General features: G+C 42.8%; 1 protein-coding gene across 1 annotated transcript in view; it reads left to right on the top strand.

Moving 5' to 3' along the window:
* MAPKAP1 (MAPK associated protein 1) overlaps positions 1-15472 on the top strand; it is a 113141-nt gene that overhangs the window by 13643 nt on the left and 84026 nt on the right. The window contains exon 3 of the mRNA XM_069985802.1: positions 840-988. Coding sequence (XP_069841903.1) covers positions 840-988 — 149 coding nt within the window. The remainder of the gene's footprint in view (positions 1-839; positions 989-15472) is intronic.

The following is a 15472-nucleotide window of genomic DNA, read 5'->3' on the forward strand; positions in this document are numbered from 1 at the left end:
ACTTATCAAAAGTTTTTATCGATCAAGGTCTGAGTAGTTTATGTGAACTAGACGGCCCTATAGACATTATGAGCAGTGCATACTGAGTGCAGACTTCTCCCCTGCTTATTCTGATGGGTTGTAGTCGTCTTAACATTAAGACCCTAAGGGTATGTTAACACTGAGTAAATCAGGCGAAACTCTCTGCCGCGGAATCCCGCCTGTCTCTGTGTGCCATAGCCCATTTAAGGGAGAGCGCGTGCTCCTCCGCTGCCGCCAATCTCCAGTCACAGAAGTTACATGTCACTTCTTTGAGAGGAGAGCGGTGGCAACGGAGGAGTGTGCGCTCTCTTCCATAGACTGGCAATAACACACTGAGACAAGCGGAATTCCGCCTGATTTCAACTTTTCACATGTCTCCTATAAGTTATCAAATGTTTTTTGGTTGTTGTTTTTTAGTGACCGTGCCCATAATTTTTTTTATTTTCTGATGTACATATGATGTTAACTGAAATTGTGCCTAATAAAATATATATATATATTTTTTTTAAATCACCATGCACAACAACAACAACAACAAAAAAAAAAAAAAAGGGGGGGGGGGGTGTTCACCAGATGTCCATATATTTGCTCTGGTGGTTACATACTAACTGTGATACATGTATGTATGGAATCATTGCCGTTAGTCTATGACTAAAGATCAGGGTAGGAGGCAGCAGAGCTAAATTATTGTTGATTTCTGTAACTGCAGCTGTATTACTGTCCTTCATTTTTTTTGTTTCCAGAGCAGGTAAAGGTGCAAGATTTTTTTTTTTTTTTTTTTTTTTAATTTTTATTTATTTTTTTTTTTTTTTTTGCAGCTGAGGAGTTGAGTTCATTGTTTGAAAAGAAAAACTTTAAGGAAAAAGTACCACGCAGTGGGAAGCCGTCCATACTGTCTGTGCGCCTAGAGCAGTGCCCACTACAGCTAAACAATCCCTTCAATGAATACTCCAAGTTTGATGGCAAGGTGAGCAACCTGCATGTCCTCTGGGCGCTGCTTCTCCTTCTGTGTCCCCAGTATTACTTTTCCACCAGTTGGTGTTCAGACCCAGCAAGGAGGCCGCATTGGTCTAGGCTGCACTCTCTATTAAAATGAATTGTGGTTAATCAATTACAGAGCATAAGCCTGGGTCAATTTAAAGTGTTGCTGTTATTTGGAAAAGAAACTTGTGCTATGTTATAGAGAAGCTTTGATTAGTTGGGGTCTGGATTTCCAGATCCTCGCCAATCATCAAATAGAGCTGGGAGAAACGCACGGCAGAGCGCTTCTCTCCTCGGGTCACTGCCGAGGACCTCATTTTAAAGGAGAATCCCATGAAACTAACAAATGACAGGTAGGCCGGGGGATAGGGGAACATAATAGGATAAGAAAGAAAATAAAAAAGTGTTCTTACCAGTCCCCGTGCCCCTGTAGTGCTTCCATACAATTAGCCAACTTCCACCGATGTCTTGCATCTAGCTGCAACGTCATGGAGCAGATGATGGACTGCCTGCTCAGCCAATCAGTGATTAGGGTATGGGCTGAGCGTACAATCCATCAGCCAGTCCGTGACATTGCAGCTGAAGGAGCCGGGCCGTGACTTATGCGGAACCTGGCTGAAAATGACTTCAGCTTGCTGTTAATGAGACAGAGAGCGGCGCCACAGGGGAACGGGGACCGGTATACATACAAGTATACATTGTTATGTCCTTGCACCCTATAGTCATAGTCAATGGGGAGCTATACATTTGATTTATTTGTATTATACCTCAAACCCACATGATCATATTTTTAAATTTCCTTCCAGTGATTAAGTTGCACTTGCTCTGTGATGGGGTGCAGAACAAAAAGTTAGGAAGTCGTTGTGTACATTTGTTTATCAGCCATATGGTATATCATACATGTTTTCAGAACTGGAAGTGTACTTACAGCCAATGCTACAGTCAGCCTGAAATGGCCGAAAGCAATGAATTTTATATTATGCCTACACAACTATCCAGTATATGAAGGTAATAGGTTAGACTGTAGGTGTTATTTGATACTGTTCCCTGTGTTCATCAGCAGCCTCAGACACTCACCGTGTACGTGCTAACCCTGACCTCCTGAACGGTTGAGCACAGTCGGCTCAGTGAGTCTCTGAGGAATCTGAAAACAGTGGAGATTGTGCGCCAAGTGGCATTTCAGCAGGGTTGGTGCCTGTTTTTATGTGCATCAAAGGTGACAATTTTCCAAAGAAAAGGTGACATCACAGGGCAGAGGGTTAACATTTTATAGTAACAATTCATCAAATCGTCGAATAGCAGCCCTTCCTTCAGATAATAAAGTGAAAATGTGATAAAGTAAGATTACACGCGGTTGTAACAATGCAGTCACATGATTAATAATAACGTGTTATAGGGAAAGGGTAACCAGCTAACCAACTAAATGCGATAGCTGTAACATCACACAATGGATAAACGGGAATACAGAGCACACGCATCAAGGCATCATCCAAGGTAGTGTATGATGAATGACCTGGTATGGCTATAGGAAATCTAAAGGGCCGACGACAAATGTACAGAATCACTATTGAAGAGATGAAGAGACCCTTTTTATGGTGTGACTTATCAGGAGTGTCAGGAAGGTCCTTTCTCATTCTCCAGCAGATATTAAAGGAGTTTCCCCAAAATACCATAGGAGTGGTATAACGTATGTGATCAGTGGGATTTTATAGCTGGGACCCCAAATGCTTATAAGAATAGGGGTCCCTTGTTCCCTATGTGTGAATAGTGGAGTTCACTGATCTAAATTGCAGAATAGAGGGCTTAGCTATTTATAGCAATCCCCATAGCAAGTGATTGGTGCAGCAGTGTATATGTTTTACAACTTCTCTATTTACACAGGGGGTCAAATAACCCCCATTCACATGATTGTGGGGTGATAGAGTTTGGATCCCCAGCAATCCCTTTCTGTGGATAGATTAGCTGTAGTCTTAATATACTCTCTTTACACTAAAGGCCCTGATACTCGCTTGGTGTAATGGCTACTGTTAAAAGGCAACGATCAGCCGACATATCAGCTGGTCCTTGTCTTTCACCGTGTTGAAAAAACGGTGAACAACTCCTGCACCCCCCTGTACACTCTACCCCCCCCCCACCCTTACCTGCTCACCTGGGGAGCGCTGATCTGACAGGTTGGTGCTTGCTTGCTCGTCACAGTTGGCCTGTGTAATAGGGCCTTAGGCCGTCCTTGTCTGTTAAAGGGGAAGCAATATTGTGACCCTTTCAGTCTTGTGATTGGTGGGGGGTCACAACATACCTTATCATAAAGCCTAGTCATGTGCACTTACTATAACAGGAATGAAGGGTTGGGTCCACTTAGTGGGTGTAGATACACCAGGCTTTCCTACAAGGTGATGCATGCTGCTATAGCCCAGCTCTGGGATACACACAGTTAAGCTGGAGCCATGTTTCGGAATGATGCGGTATAAACCACATGATGCGTGACATGAAGTGCACTCATTGTGAAGTCTTTTGTAGCCAGTGACCCATTAGCTTGTGAGAAAACTCATTGACATTATCCAGCGATCCCTCCCTTTTCCCCGGGTGCGAGGGGTTAATCCTGTCCCATGTTTGCGGGGACCCAGGGCAGCCCCAGCCGGCGGTTCATCAGCTCAGACACCGCCATGCCTGTGAGCGTGCTCTGTGGCATAATTCATGAGCGCTAATTACTCAGCTGTTAATTTTCATAAGTGTTGATTGTAGCAGTTCCTTAAATTAAGACTCCTTTTAAAGCGCACCTTGGGAAATATTTTATCAGGGCCCGGAGTGCAAATGAATATGAATATGGCTCCAATTAACACTCGCTGGTTAATGGCTTTTAGCAGCATTTTGGGATGTGCAGTCCTTAAATACCATTTTTTGCCTGCTGCTCTTACATTGAGCACCATTCAGATAATTAGGGATACGCAGAGCCATTTAGAAGACGTGAATGAGACATTGCTATTAACGCCGCGGTCTCTACTGCTCTTTGTGGCTATTGTGCCCCCATCCCATACTCTTCATTAAATTTATAATAAGTGACAGGCCGTTCTGAAAAATCTTAATGATAGGTTTAACTCTTTAGAGGGGGGCTAATAGGAATACAGGGGGTCTCTAGATCACGGTGACCAGTTTGACAAAATATATGTAAAATAGGATGTCCAGTCCCACTGTCTGCTGTTTGATTTCACATAGTCTTTTGCCTCGCTGTTATCCTTTCTTGGCCATTCTTAAAGGGAATCTGTCATCAGTCGTATGGCACACAAACCAGGGGCAGTATGAAACAGAAATAGGCTTCCTTATTACAAACATCTACTATGAAACGCTGCTGCATCTCAGCCCCTCAGAATGGGGCTATGAGTCCACTCAGCTTTTTACCGCCCCAGTGGGCTTAAAGGGGTACTCTGGTGGAAAAATTGTAAAATTCTTTTAAATCAACTATTGTCAAAGTTGTATCAATTTATAGTTTACTTCTATTTAAAAATCAAAATTTTCCATTACTTATCAGCTGCTGTATGTCCCTCAGGAAGTGCTGTATTACTTTGTCTGACACAGTGCTCTATGCTGCCACCTCTGTCGGTGACAGGAACTGTGCAGAGCCGGAGAGGTTTTCTATGGGGATTTTTCTACTGCTCTGGGCAGTTCACATCATGGACAGAGGTGGCAGCAGAGAGCAGTGTGTCAGACTGGAAAGAAAGCTCCACTTACTGCAGGACATACAGTGGCTGATAAGTACTGAAAGGCTTGAGATTTTTAAGTAAAGTAAATTACGAGGTTACGATATACACAAATAAGGAGACGTCTATGAGTCATGCTGGAGGTCAGAGTGGCGTCTATGAGGTGAGCTTTGACAGAAAGCATGATTTTATAGCTTTGTAATCAGACATCAGCTAAGACACTGTTATTGCATCTCCCTTTTATCCCCCATAGGCCCCTGTCTAAGCATAATATAGAGCTGATTCCCTCTAAGGTAAAGTCAGCCCTGCAATCTGATCATCCTGGTGATTGGCTGCAGTAAAATATACAGTTACTCCACAGCGGCCACTTCAGGAAGAATGTGGTATTACATGCCTGTCTGGAATCTCATGCGGAGGGTAGGGATCTTTATACTATGATCAGTTATACAGATTATGCAGTGATCTCTCTACAACCTTTCGAGTATGTACTGGGTACAATACCAGCATATTAGAAAAAAAAATTCTGGTGTCCCAGACCCCCATCTTATTCATCTATGCCAATCGACTTAAGACATCCATGTTTTTACCTTAATGGCTGGCAAATAATACAAACCTCTGACTGAATTTTTGCATGCAAAAAATTGTAGACTAACACCAGCCCCAGCCAAAACCGCACCAGTTTTTTTTCTTTATTTAGTATTGTAGCTTGGCCCCATTCACATGACTGAGATTCAATTCCAGGCTTAGCCATGGACAGGGGTGGCACTGTGGACATGGACAGACCCTTTCTCTGTCAGGTTTCCGCTCTTTAGTAACTGGGCTAGAACAATATCTCAATAATATCTCCATATAATGGTATCTTCTTGACCCGCTATATAATCTGTTTACAAACTTTGTTGTACAAGCCTATGTAATATTAAATAGGGCCAGAAATGGTGACGTGAACCAGTAAGGCAGAAAAAAAATCTGCCTAGAAATGACCCATGAAGGAAAATGGCAGCCTTATAGCCATACTAAGTTACATGTTATCTCCATGGAAGGCTGGGAAGTCCGATAACACGGATTGCAGTGTCTGCTGGTTACTTCATTGTTCTGGCTCCATGTGAGTGGCAAGGAGCAGTGATTGACAACCCCAACCCTAAACTCATTCTGCAGAACCAGCGCTTCTCTAACTCTACACATCAGCAGTTTCTTACCTGTCACACTCTGCAGATTTACTAAGTCTTTCCCATTGATGTTCCTGTATTTAATTTATTACACAACTGTATCCTTATTAGACTCTAATGATCTGTTAACCCAATTGTTTTCCAGGACAAGTCGTGCTCCGACCTTAGGATGCTTCTTGTATATATTAAGGTTTCCATATAGGATCAGAATTCACAATATGACCCATGAGTTCAGACCTTACTGAACTGTTTATAAAGCCTTCCTGTCCCAAGGATACTTGGTGACCGTCCTGGTCTTCATAGAATTATCCCACATGTTCCAAAAATGCTTAGGGAGCATTGGGCACGTCATTAAAATGGCTCCGGTTGTAATAAATGTGTGCCCAGTTGTCAGAATTATTCCATGGATGTAAGAACAAATGTGTGTAAAAACAAATATCACACTAACTTATAAAAAAAAAAGTATATATGGGGGGGGGGGGGGGTTCACAGCAAATTGAATGTCCTGCACAAGCAAGAAAATGAACAAACCAGTCTCTTAGGGAGAATAACCCATTTATAGACAGCTTTTTCCGGGTTCTCTACCCTTATTGGTACAGAGCAGGGAACTGATTTAATCAGCAGTGGGTACTGTCACTTTCTTGTGTGAAATTTGCATACTTTTTCCTATGTAGCATTTCCTGATAAGTATATCTCTGTTTACCCCTAATCTCTTTAACCCCTTAAGGACAGAGCCAATTTCGAAAATTTTTGCGTTTTAGTTTTTTCCTCCTTGTGCTTAAAAGGCCATAGCACTTGCATTTTTCCACCTAGAAACCCACATGAGCCCTTATTTTTTGCGTCACTAATTGTACTTTGCAATGACAGGCTGAATTTTTGCATAAAGTACAGTGCGAAACCAGGAAAAAATTCAAAGTGTGGTGAAATTGAAAAAAAAAAAAGCATTTTGTTTATTTGGGGGAAATGTGTTTTTACGCCATTCGCCCTGGGCTAAAACTTGTTATATATGTTCCTCAAGTCGTTACGATTAAAACGATATGTAACATGTATAACTTATATTGTATCTGATGGCCTGTAAAAAATTTAAACCATTGTCAACAAATATACGTCACTTAAAATCGCTCCATTCCCAGGCTTATAGCGCTTTTATCCTTTGGTCTATGGGGCTGTGTGAGGTGTCATTTTTTGCGCCATGATGTGATCTTTCTATCGGTACCTTGATTGTGCATATATGACTTTTTGATCGCTTTTTATTACAATTTTTCTGGATTTGATGCGACCAAAAATGCGCAATTTTGCACTTTGGGATTTTTTTGCGCTGACGCCGTTTACCGTGCGAGATCAGGAATGTGATTAATTAATAGTTTGGGCGATTACGCACGCGGCGATAGCAAACATGTTTGTTTATTTATTTACTTTTATTTATAACCTGGGAAAAGGGGGGTGATTCAGACTTTTATTAGGGGAGGGGGCTTTTTACTATTAACAACACTTTTTTTTTTTTACTTTAACACTTATACTAGAAGCCCCCCTGGGGGACTTCTAGTATGAGTGCTTTGATCTCTCATAGAGATCTCTGCAGCATAGATATGCTGCAGAGATCCATGAGATAGGCACTCGTTTACTTCCGGCTGCTGCAGCCGGAAGTAAACGAGTGCCGAGCCGGGGACGGCACCATCTTGGAGCGGTCCCCGGCCGGCTTCAGAAACGGAGATCGCTCCTCCGGGATAACATCCCGGGGGAGCGATCTTCGCCACTAGACACCAGGGAACGGCTGAATCCGGTAATCGGATGCAGCTGTCATGTTTGACAGCTGCATCTGATTACTGTATTAGCGGGCACGGCGATCGGACCGTGCCCGCTAATACCTACGGTCCCGGGCTACAAGCGGCACCCGGGACCGCCGCGGTTCAGAGCGCGGGCGCCGCGCGGCCCCGCTCTGAACGTCCTTACCGGCATCAGGGCGTAAATTTACGCCCGATGTCGTTAAGGGGTTAAAGGGATAGTGCGGCGGTAAAGAATTATTGACAGAATAACACACATTACAAAGTTATACAACTTTGTAATGTATGTTATGTCTGTGAATGGCCCCCTTCCCCGTGTACCCGCAAGTGTGGTGCGCTATACATACCTGTCACGTGCCGACTCGTCTCCGATCTTCAGTCTGCGATGTCGCCTTTGGACGGCCGGGCCGAATCCCTCCGAGCGTCCTGAGTGCCGGCCGCCCTCTTCAGCGTCATCAGATGCTTAGCCGCGATTGGCTGAGCACAGTTTGGTTCAGCCAATCGCGGCTGAGCAGCCGATGACACGGCTGCGTCATCGGCTGCTCAGCCGCGATTGGCTGAGCACAGTATGCTCAGCCAATCGCAGCTGAGCAGCCGATGACGCTGAAGAGGGGGGCCGGCACTCAGGACGCTCGGAGGGATTCGGCCCGGCCGTCCGAAGACGACATCGCAGACTGAAGATCGGGGACGAGTCAGCATGTGACAGGTATGTATAGCGCACCACACTTGCGGGTACACGGGTGGGGGTGGTGGGACACGGGGAAGGGGGCCATTCACAGACATAACATACATTACAAAGTTGTATAACTTTGTAATGTGTGGTGTTCTGTCAATAATTCTTTACCGCCGCACTACCCCTTTAATGTGTGTCAGTACTGGTTGACTGGATAGATGCCTATGGGTCCCTTTTAGACATTTCGATCAGCAACATTGGCACTCGTTTGCAGTGCCTTTAGAGGGCGCAACTAATCGAGCAGCCGGGCCACACAAACAATTACTGTATCGTTCGTGTAGCCATTTAAAATATATACTACTGTATATGTCACTTGTGTGAAATTTGCATACTTTTTCCTATATAGCAATTTCTGATAAGTATATCTCTGTTTACCCCTAATCTCTTTAATTTGTTTCAGTACTAGTTGACTAAATAGATGCCTATGGGTCCCTTTTATGCTGCGTTTACACAGAGCGATAATTCGCCCCATCGTACGATTAAAGTTTTCGAAGTAACAATTTTTTTTTATAACGATCAGCGTTTAGACGGAATGATATATCGTACGGAAAAATCGTTTTGCGATCGCTTAAGCGTATCTCGCACATAGGCTAAATCAGTGAACGACTGTTTACACGGAACGATCTGTGAATTTTTTTTACGAACGACCAATGACTATTTGTGAACATGTTTAAAGATCAAAATGAACAATTTCTCGCTTGTCGCTTGATCGTTTGCTGCGTGTACACGTGCGATTATCATTCGAATTCGAACGTTGTCGTGCAAATTCGCGCGATAATCGTTCCGTGTAAAAGCTGCATTAGACATTCCCATCAGCAACATTGGCACTCGTTTGCAGTTCTTTTTAGAGGGCGCAACTAATCAAGCAGCTGGGCCACACAAACAATTACTGTATCGTTCGTGTAGCCATTTAAATATATTACTATTGGCTGTACATTCCCTATTGATACAGGGAGATGTGCGGCTGATAGCTATAGATTTTAAAGCCAACACAAAAGTCGAGATCAGCCGATGATTGGGCATTTTCTCACCCGTCAGCTGATCGGTGTCACTTTAACACAAGCTGAGTATCCGTCGAAGGAGCATTTCTAGCAACACTCCTGGGCAAAAATCATCTTGTTTAAAAGGGTCTTTAAAGCGACTCTGTACCCACAATCTGCCCCCCACAAACCGCTTGTACCTTCTTATAGCTGCTTTTAATCCAAGATTTATCCCGGGGTCCGCTCGGTAGGTGATGCATTTATTGTCCTAAAAAACAGCTTTTAAACTTGCAGCCCTGTGTTAAATTGGCGTGGCCTAGAGTGTCTGTGCATTAGACTTGCACCAGCCCTCCGTCCCTCCTCCCCATCCTCTTCATCAGTAGGAATGCCCCAGGCAGGTTTTCTCCTATTCATCACCTGTAAGAACACTGCACATGTGTTGGACCATTAAGGCACCTGTGCAGTTTTCAGACAAGTGATGAATAGAAAAAAACCTGTCCAGGGGCATTCCTAATGGTGAAGAGGGTGGGGAGGAGGGACAGAGAGGCGGTGCATGCCTGGGCACAGACACTCTAGGCCATGCCAATTTGACACAGGGCTATAAGTTTAAAAGTATTTTTTTAGGACAATAACTGCATCACCTGCCGAACGGACCCCAGGACAGATCTTGGATTAAAAACAGCTATCCGAAGGTACAAGTGGTTAGGATGGGGCTAATTGTGGGTAAAGAGTCGCTTTAAATGCAGCTTAGATGGGTTCTGATTCTTACTGGAAAAAAAAAAAGATTTATTTAAAGGGGCAGTTCCATCTAGGACTGTGGCATATTCACAGGAGGAACCCTCAATCTGGAGATGCATATGCAATAGGTTGGACTCAACCCTTCAAGGTTTAACCAATAAGTTCAAGGTCAGGGTTCACATTTACTTTGGGGACAAATTTCCAAATACTTGATACTAGAGAATTACTCTAGTGCCTCTGTGCTAGGACTTTGTTGGTACCTGTGTAAAAAAAAAAAACAAATAGTGCAACAAGAAGCCACATGTTCTGGACATGGACCAGGAGACGTCCACGTCTACATATCATATATTGAAAAAACACAAAGAGATTGCTTACATCACATTTCACTATCTAGTATTGCATCCTGGCTTTTAACTTTTTACCCCTTGCAGCCAGTACTGGATGTGTCGGAATACAGTACGTTTTCATTCCCAATACTTCTTCTTGTTGGACCTCCACAAGACCAAAGAGATTCCAGTTTATCTCACATCAGTCAGTGCTGCCTATATATAAGTAGTTTGGTCAAACATGCCGGTACAGTGAAACCTCTTTGAGGGGACTTCTATGGGAGTTGTCTTCTCGAGGACAAAGGCCTCCATGTATAATGTATGGTAGACTGAAAATATGTAATTTAGAATCTGGTATGAATAAAAGGATGGTCTTCTCAAAGACGTGGTGTAAGGGTATGTGCACATTGAGAAATCAATGCGATTCCGCAGCTCGCCCCCGCTCGCGGACGAGCGTATATCTCCGCCTATGCCATAGACTCCATTCTATGCCGGTGATTCACTTTAATAATATGGAGGTAAAAAGAAAAAAAATATAAAGAACTTTTGGACCCACCTATCTGATGTTCCGATGGCCGTGACAATACAGTGTGATCTGTTGACTCAAGTCTTATGTCTATGACTCAAAACAGCAGGAGAACATACATTTTCTAAAGACATGATGACCCTTAACAAAACAATTCTGATCTAGATGACCCCGCTGATAATTATCCAGTTATACTTAGTCGGGTTTGCTACTGGGAATGTGTCTTATTCCGATAAGGGCACGGAGCATCCATTTTTTACCTATATACCCCGGATAAAAATGCCAGGCGCTTTATTTATGAGCTGCAGTATTCAACTTTAATTGGTCATTTTTCCTGTAGCGCTTTCAAAAACCATAAAATACAAAATTCAAAGCGATGTAGCATAGCATCGCATCAGTAGAAAGGTGAAAAATGCAGATTGATTCGAGCTGTAAAAACTGCGGAAAATCTGCCATTTCTGACCCAAATACTCCTAATCTTCATTATTATGTATTCTACTAGCGGCCGTTAACGTTCTGCACAATTACCCTCCAGAAATTCTTCTTTATTAACCTCTTAATTGCCGCCGACGTGCGCAGCCCTTACTCCGGGGCTCTGGATCTATGAAATACATAAAGGATAGGACCATATAAATCGCCCAGAGCCGCTAATGCAGATGTACAAGTATATTATCATTTAGCTCTTTAGAAATTCAATTGCAGGTTAAATATTTAAAAGTATAAATTCAGATAATGGGCAGACGGCAATTTGAAAATTTCTTTTAATTTTTTTTTTTTTTTTTTTGCTTTACGAGAATAATATTAAAAATTGAGAGCTCATTAAAAAGCATACTGCCTATGTACCGGTGTCTAATGAGTTTAGGTTTAAAAAAAAAATAAGAGAGAAAATCAATAAAAGCCAACCCAAATCATGCCCGCTACAGCTCTATAGGGCAGCTTGTCCCTTCTGCCTACTTCCCATTTCCGAACAGCCTTCATCGTGCCATTGGAAATCAATTTGTACAATCCAAAAGTCTGCGATATCAATCAGTTCTTTCCTTTCTAATTTGACAGACATGAGGAGAAATGGCGAAAAAAATGTCATTTTTGATTGTGGAACGCAGTTATGCGGAACCAGGAAAGGATATTATCTCTTTATACGAGACAGCGGTAATGGGTCTGTTGACCATGAATAATTTTTTTGTTGTCATTATTGCTAGGCTAGCATATCCTTCATTAGACGTTCAGCCCTAAATTAAAATAGAACCAGTTTCCAATAGTAATTAACTGGAGTATATCAGGGAGGCCATTATTCACATTAAAGTAACCTTTTAATAGTTCTGTCTTTAACTTCCCTGCAGGTAATGGTTTTAAAAAGCTCTTATAACAAGAGGAATTATAATGAGCTTTAATAGAGCAGGACAACGGGAAAATTAAGAATCATTTTCCGTCACCCCCCACCCCTTGAAGAAAAAAAAAAAACACCAATAAAATATGTATAAGGTGTTACCTGGATATTACATTAATGCGGCTAATAATTCTTTATTACACTTTTAAATATTGGCGATGACTGTACGAGGAGATAGTTCGGTCAGGGGGAAAAATGAACCATGCTGTTCTGTCATCGAGTGAAAAACTGCCAGATGGAGCTTGCAGCTTTCCAAAGATATAGGGGGAACGAGACCATTTTAGAACGCTTGTCAACTTCTTAAAGGGGCTACATGGTGGTGGTGGGGGGGTGAATCTTCTGCAGGAGTAATACCGGATATTGCTGCAGGTGTTATTATTTTCCTCCAATTTTTTACTCCTTTTGCCCCCAACCCATTTCCAAAATATGTTAGTAATTTGTTGGAACAACTGGATGGTAACCATTGTAGTCACCATGAAGGCATAGTCAAACGTAGCAGATTTGTTGCTGGAAAGTCTCCACTTCCATATACCTCCTTGTTTTTTTTTGTTTTCTTTACATGCTAATAAAAGAAAATGTCTGATTGTAAATTCATCCCTTTAGGAGACCCTGTAGCCAACCCCCCAGAAAATGAGATGCTACTGCCATAGCTTATGGTCCTTTTACACGGAACGATTGATCGTTCGTTTTTGCACGATAACGATCGAATTCGAACGATAATCGTACGTGTAAACGCAGCGAACGATCAAACGACTAGCAAAAAATCGTTCATTTTGATCTTTCAACATGTTCTCAAATCATCGTTGATCGTTCGCAAAAAATTCGCAGATCGTTCAGTGTAAACATTCTTTCAGCGATTTCACCTATGTGTGAGATAGGCTTAAACGATCGCATAGCGAATTTTCCGTATGATCGTTCCGTCTAAACGCTGATCGTTATAAAAAAAAAACATTGTTCATTCAAAATCGTTAATCGCGCGATCGGGCGAATTATCGCTCCGTGTAAAAGTACCATTAGGGTGCCCTAATTGCACACTTTTTAAAGCGAGCTGTCTTTCCGTTCCTGAGGATTTATAGTTTGTCTGACAATTGTTAACTGTCAGATTGGTGTGAATTTAGGGTCCATTTGAACAGACAGATTATCTGCCAAAGATTTGAAGCCAAAGGCAGAAACAGACTATTAACAAAGATCAAGTCATAAAGCAAAGCCTGAGATTTCTCCTCTTTTCAAATCCATTCCTGGTTTTGGCTTCAAATCTTTGGCAGACAATCTGTCAGATAATCTTTCTGTGTAAATGGACCCTTATGCTGGGTTTACACGAAACGATTATCGTGCGAATTTGCACGATAACGATCGAATACGAAAGATAATCGTACGTGTAAACGCAGTAAACGATCTCACGACGAGTGAGAAATCGTTCATTTTGATCTTTTAACATGTTCATAAATCGTCGTTCCTAGTTCGCAAAAAAATTGCCGATCGTTCCGTATAAAGAGTCGTCGCCCGCGATAGTCTGGCCGCTCGCAGCCCTGCGCCGGCTCGATCGCCACCCCCGCCGTCGCCGCCCCGATCGCCGCCGCCACTCCGATTGCAAGGCAGCACTGATTGGCCGAAAAGGAGACGGGAATTTCAAACGGCTCCTCCTCAGCCAATCAGTGCTGCCGTGCATTGATTGGCTGAAGGGATGAGCCGGGAATTTCAAACGGCTCTCCTTCAGCCGATCAGTGCTGAAGAGGAGCCGTTTGAAATTCCCGGCTCATCTCTTCAGCCAATCAATGTGCTGAAGAGGGGAGTCGGGATTTGAAGACCTGCTACGCGGAGCAGGTAACGTATGCTCGTGGCCGAGGCGATCGGAGCGGGGGGGGGGGGGGGGGCGATCGGAGCGGCGGGGGTGGCAATTGGAGCGACAGGGGTGGCAATCGGGGCGGCGCAGGGGGCTGCGGTTGAGCGGGGGCGGGCGGGCCGGGCGCACGATCGCAAAACGATTTTTCTGTATAATATATAGTACTGTCTAAACGCTCATTTTTTTTAGTTCCTAAAAACGATAGTTCAAATAAAATGAAGGGTGATCCTTACAGACTTGAAACATAGGAGCCTTGCATCTAGTACAGAGTAAATAAATTCCATACAGATGAACTCATTAAGCTGAACAATATCTTGCAACACATATGCAATTGACTTAAAGGCACAAATACAGGCATAAATGTATGGAGGGAGGGGGGCAACAAAAGTCCAAAAACCACTTAAATGCAACAATTACAATTTGTCTACAGCATCTATGGATTTAAACTAATATAACATAATTTTTTGACTTTGCTAATGTCCTCTTTAAGGCCCACAAACAAAATATGTGTATATATTGGCCTTCTAACTTTGAAGGGGTAACCAACCAGGTGTTGGGGCCTCCTGACTCTTCCCTGATAGATGAGTGCAGGGGAGAGAAGAGGATCCTTTTCTTCTGGCAGAGATAAGTAACCACCATACAAGGAAAATACTGGGAGAAGACAAAAAGCAACTATATTCTGTGTATTCAATCACTCGCACTAAGACTACATATAGATAATAGAGCTTTATTCATTCAGATAAGTGCATTTTCGGGGTTTTACCCCTAGATCAGATGCAGAATAACTCTATGCAATAACCAGTTCCTTCAGAGACTAAATAATAATAGCTGTATCTCTGGCGCTTTCCTGGAGTGGTCATTGTGCAGAGTTATCCTGGATCTGATTCTTGTTTAGTTTGCAGCAAAAAAAAAAAAAAAGACTACACAAACTTACTGTTAGCAAATTAAAACATTCTCATCCGGAGCCTAAAATCCTGTCCTGATCATGTCGAGCCAGCACCACTATACAGTCATCACACATCAAACTTCTCTTCACACATCTGCTTTGGAGCCTCTGTTGCAGATTCTGTCACATTGGATACAAAGAATAGCACAGCTTGAAGCATTTTTTCCCCACAGTAAAGTGAGGAACCCCTTGACAGAACCTGAATTATAATGGTGTTTGTTGTGCAATGGATCCGTCACTGCTTGAATTCAGGCTTTCTGCTTCTCTAAAGGGACAGAAAATGGGAATTTAGAATGCAGATGTCAACAGGTCCTTCCATCATTTCAGCATACAGATCTTAAGGCTT

This window comes from Dendropsophus ebraccatus, chromosome 10 (assembly GCF_027789765.1).
Source record: "Dendropsophus ebraccatus isolate aDenEbr1 chromosome 10, aDenEbr1.pat, whole genome shotgun sequence".
Taxonomy (NCBI): domain Eukaryota; kingdom Metazoa; phylum Chordata; class Amphibia; order Anura; family Hylidae; genus Dendropsophus; species Dendropsophus ebraccatus.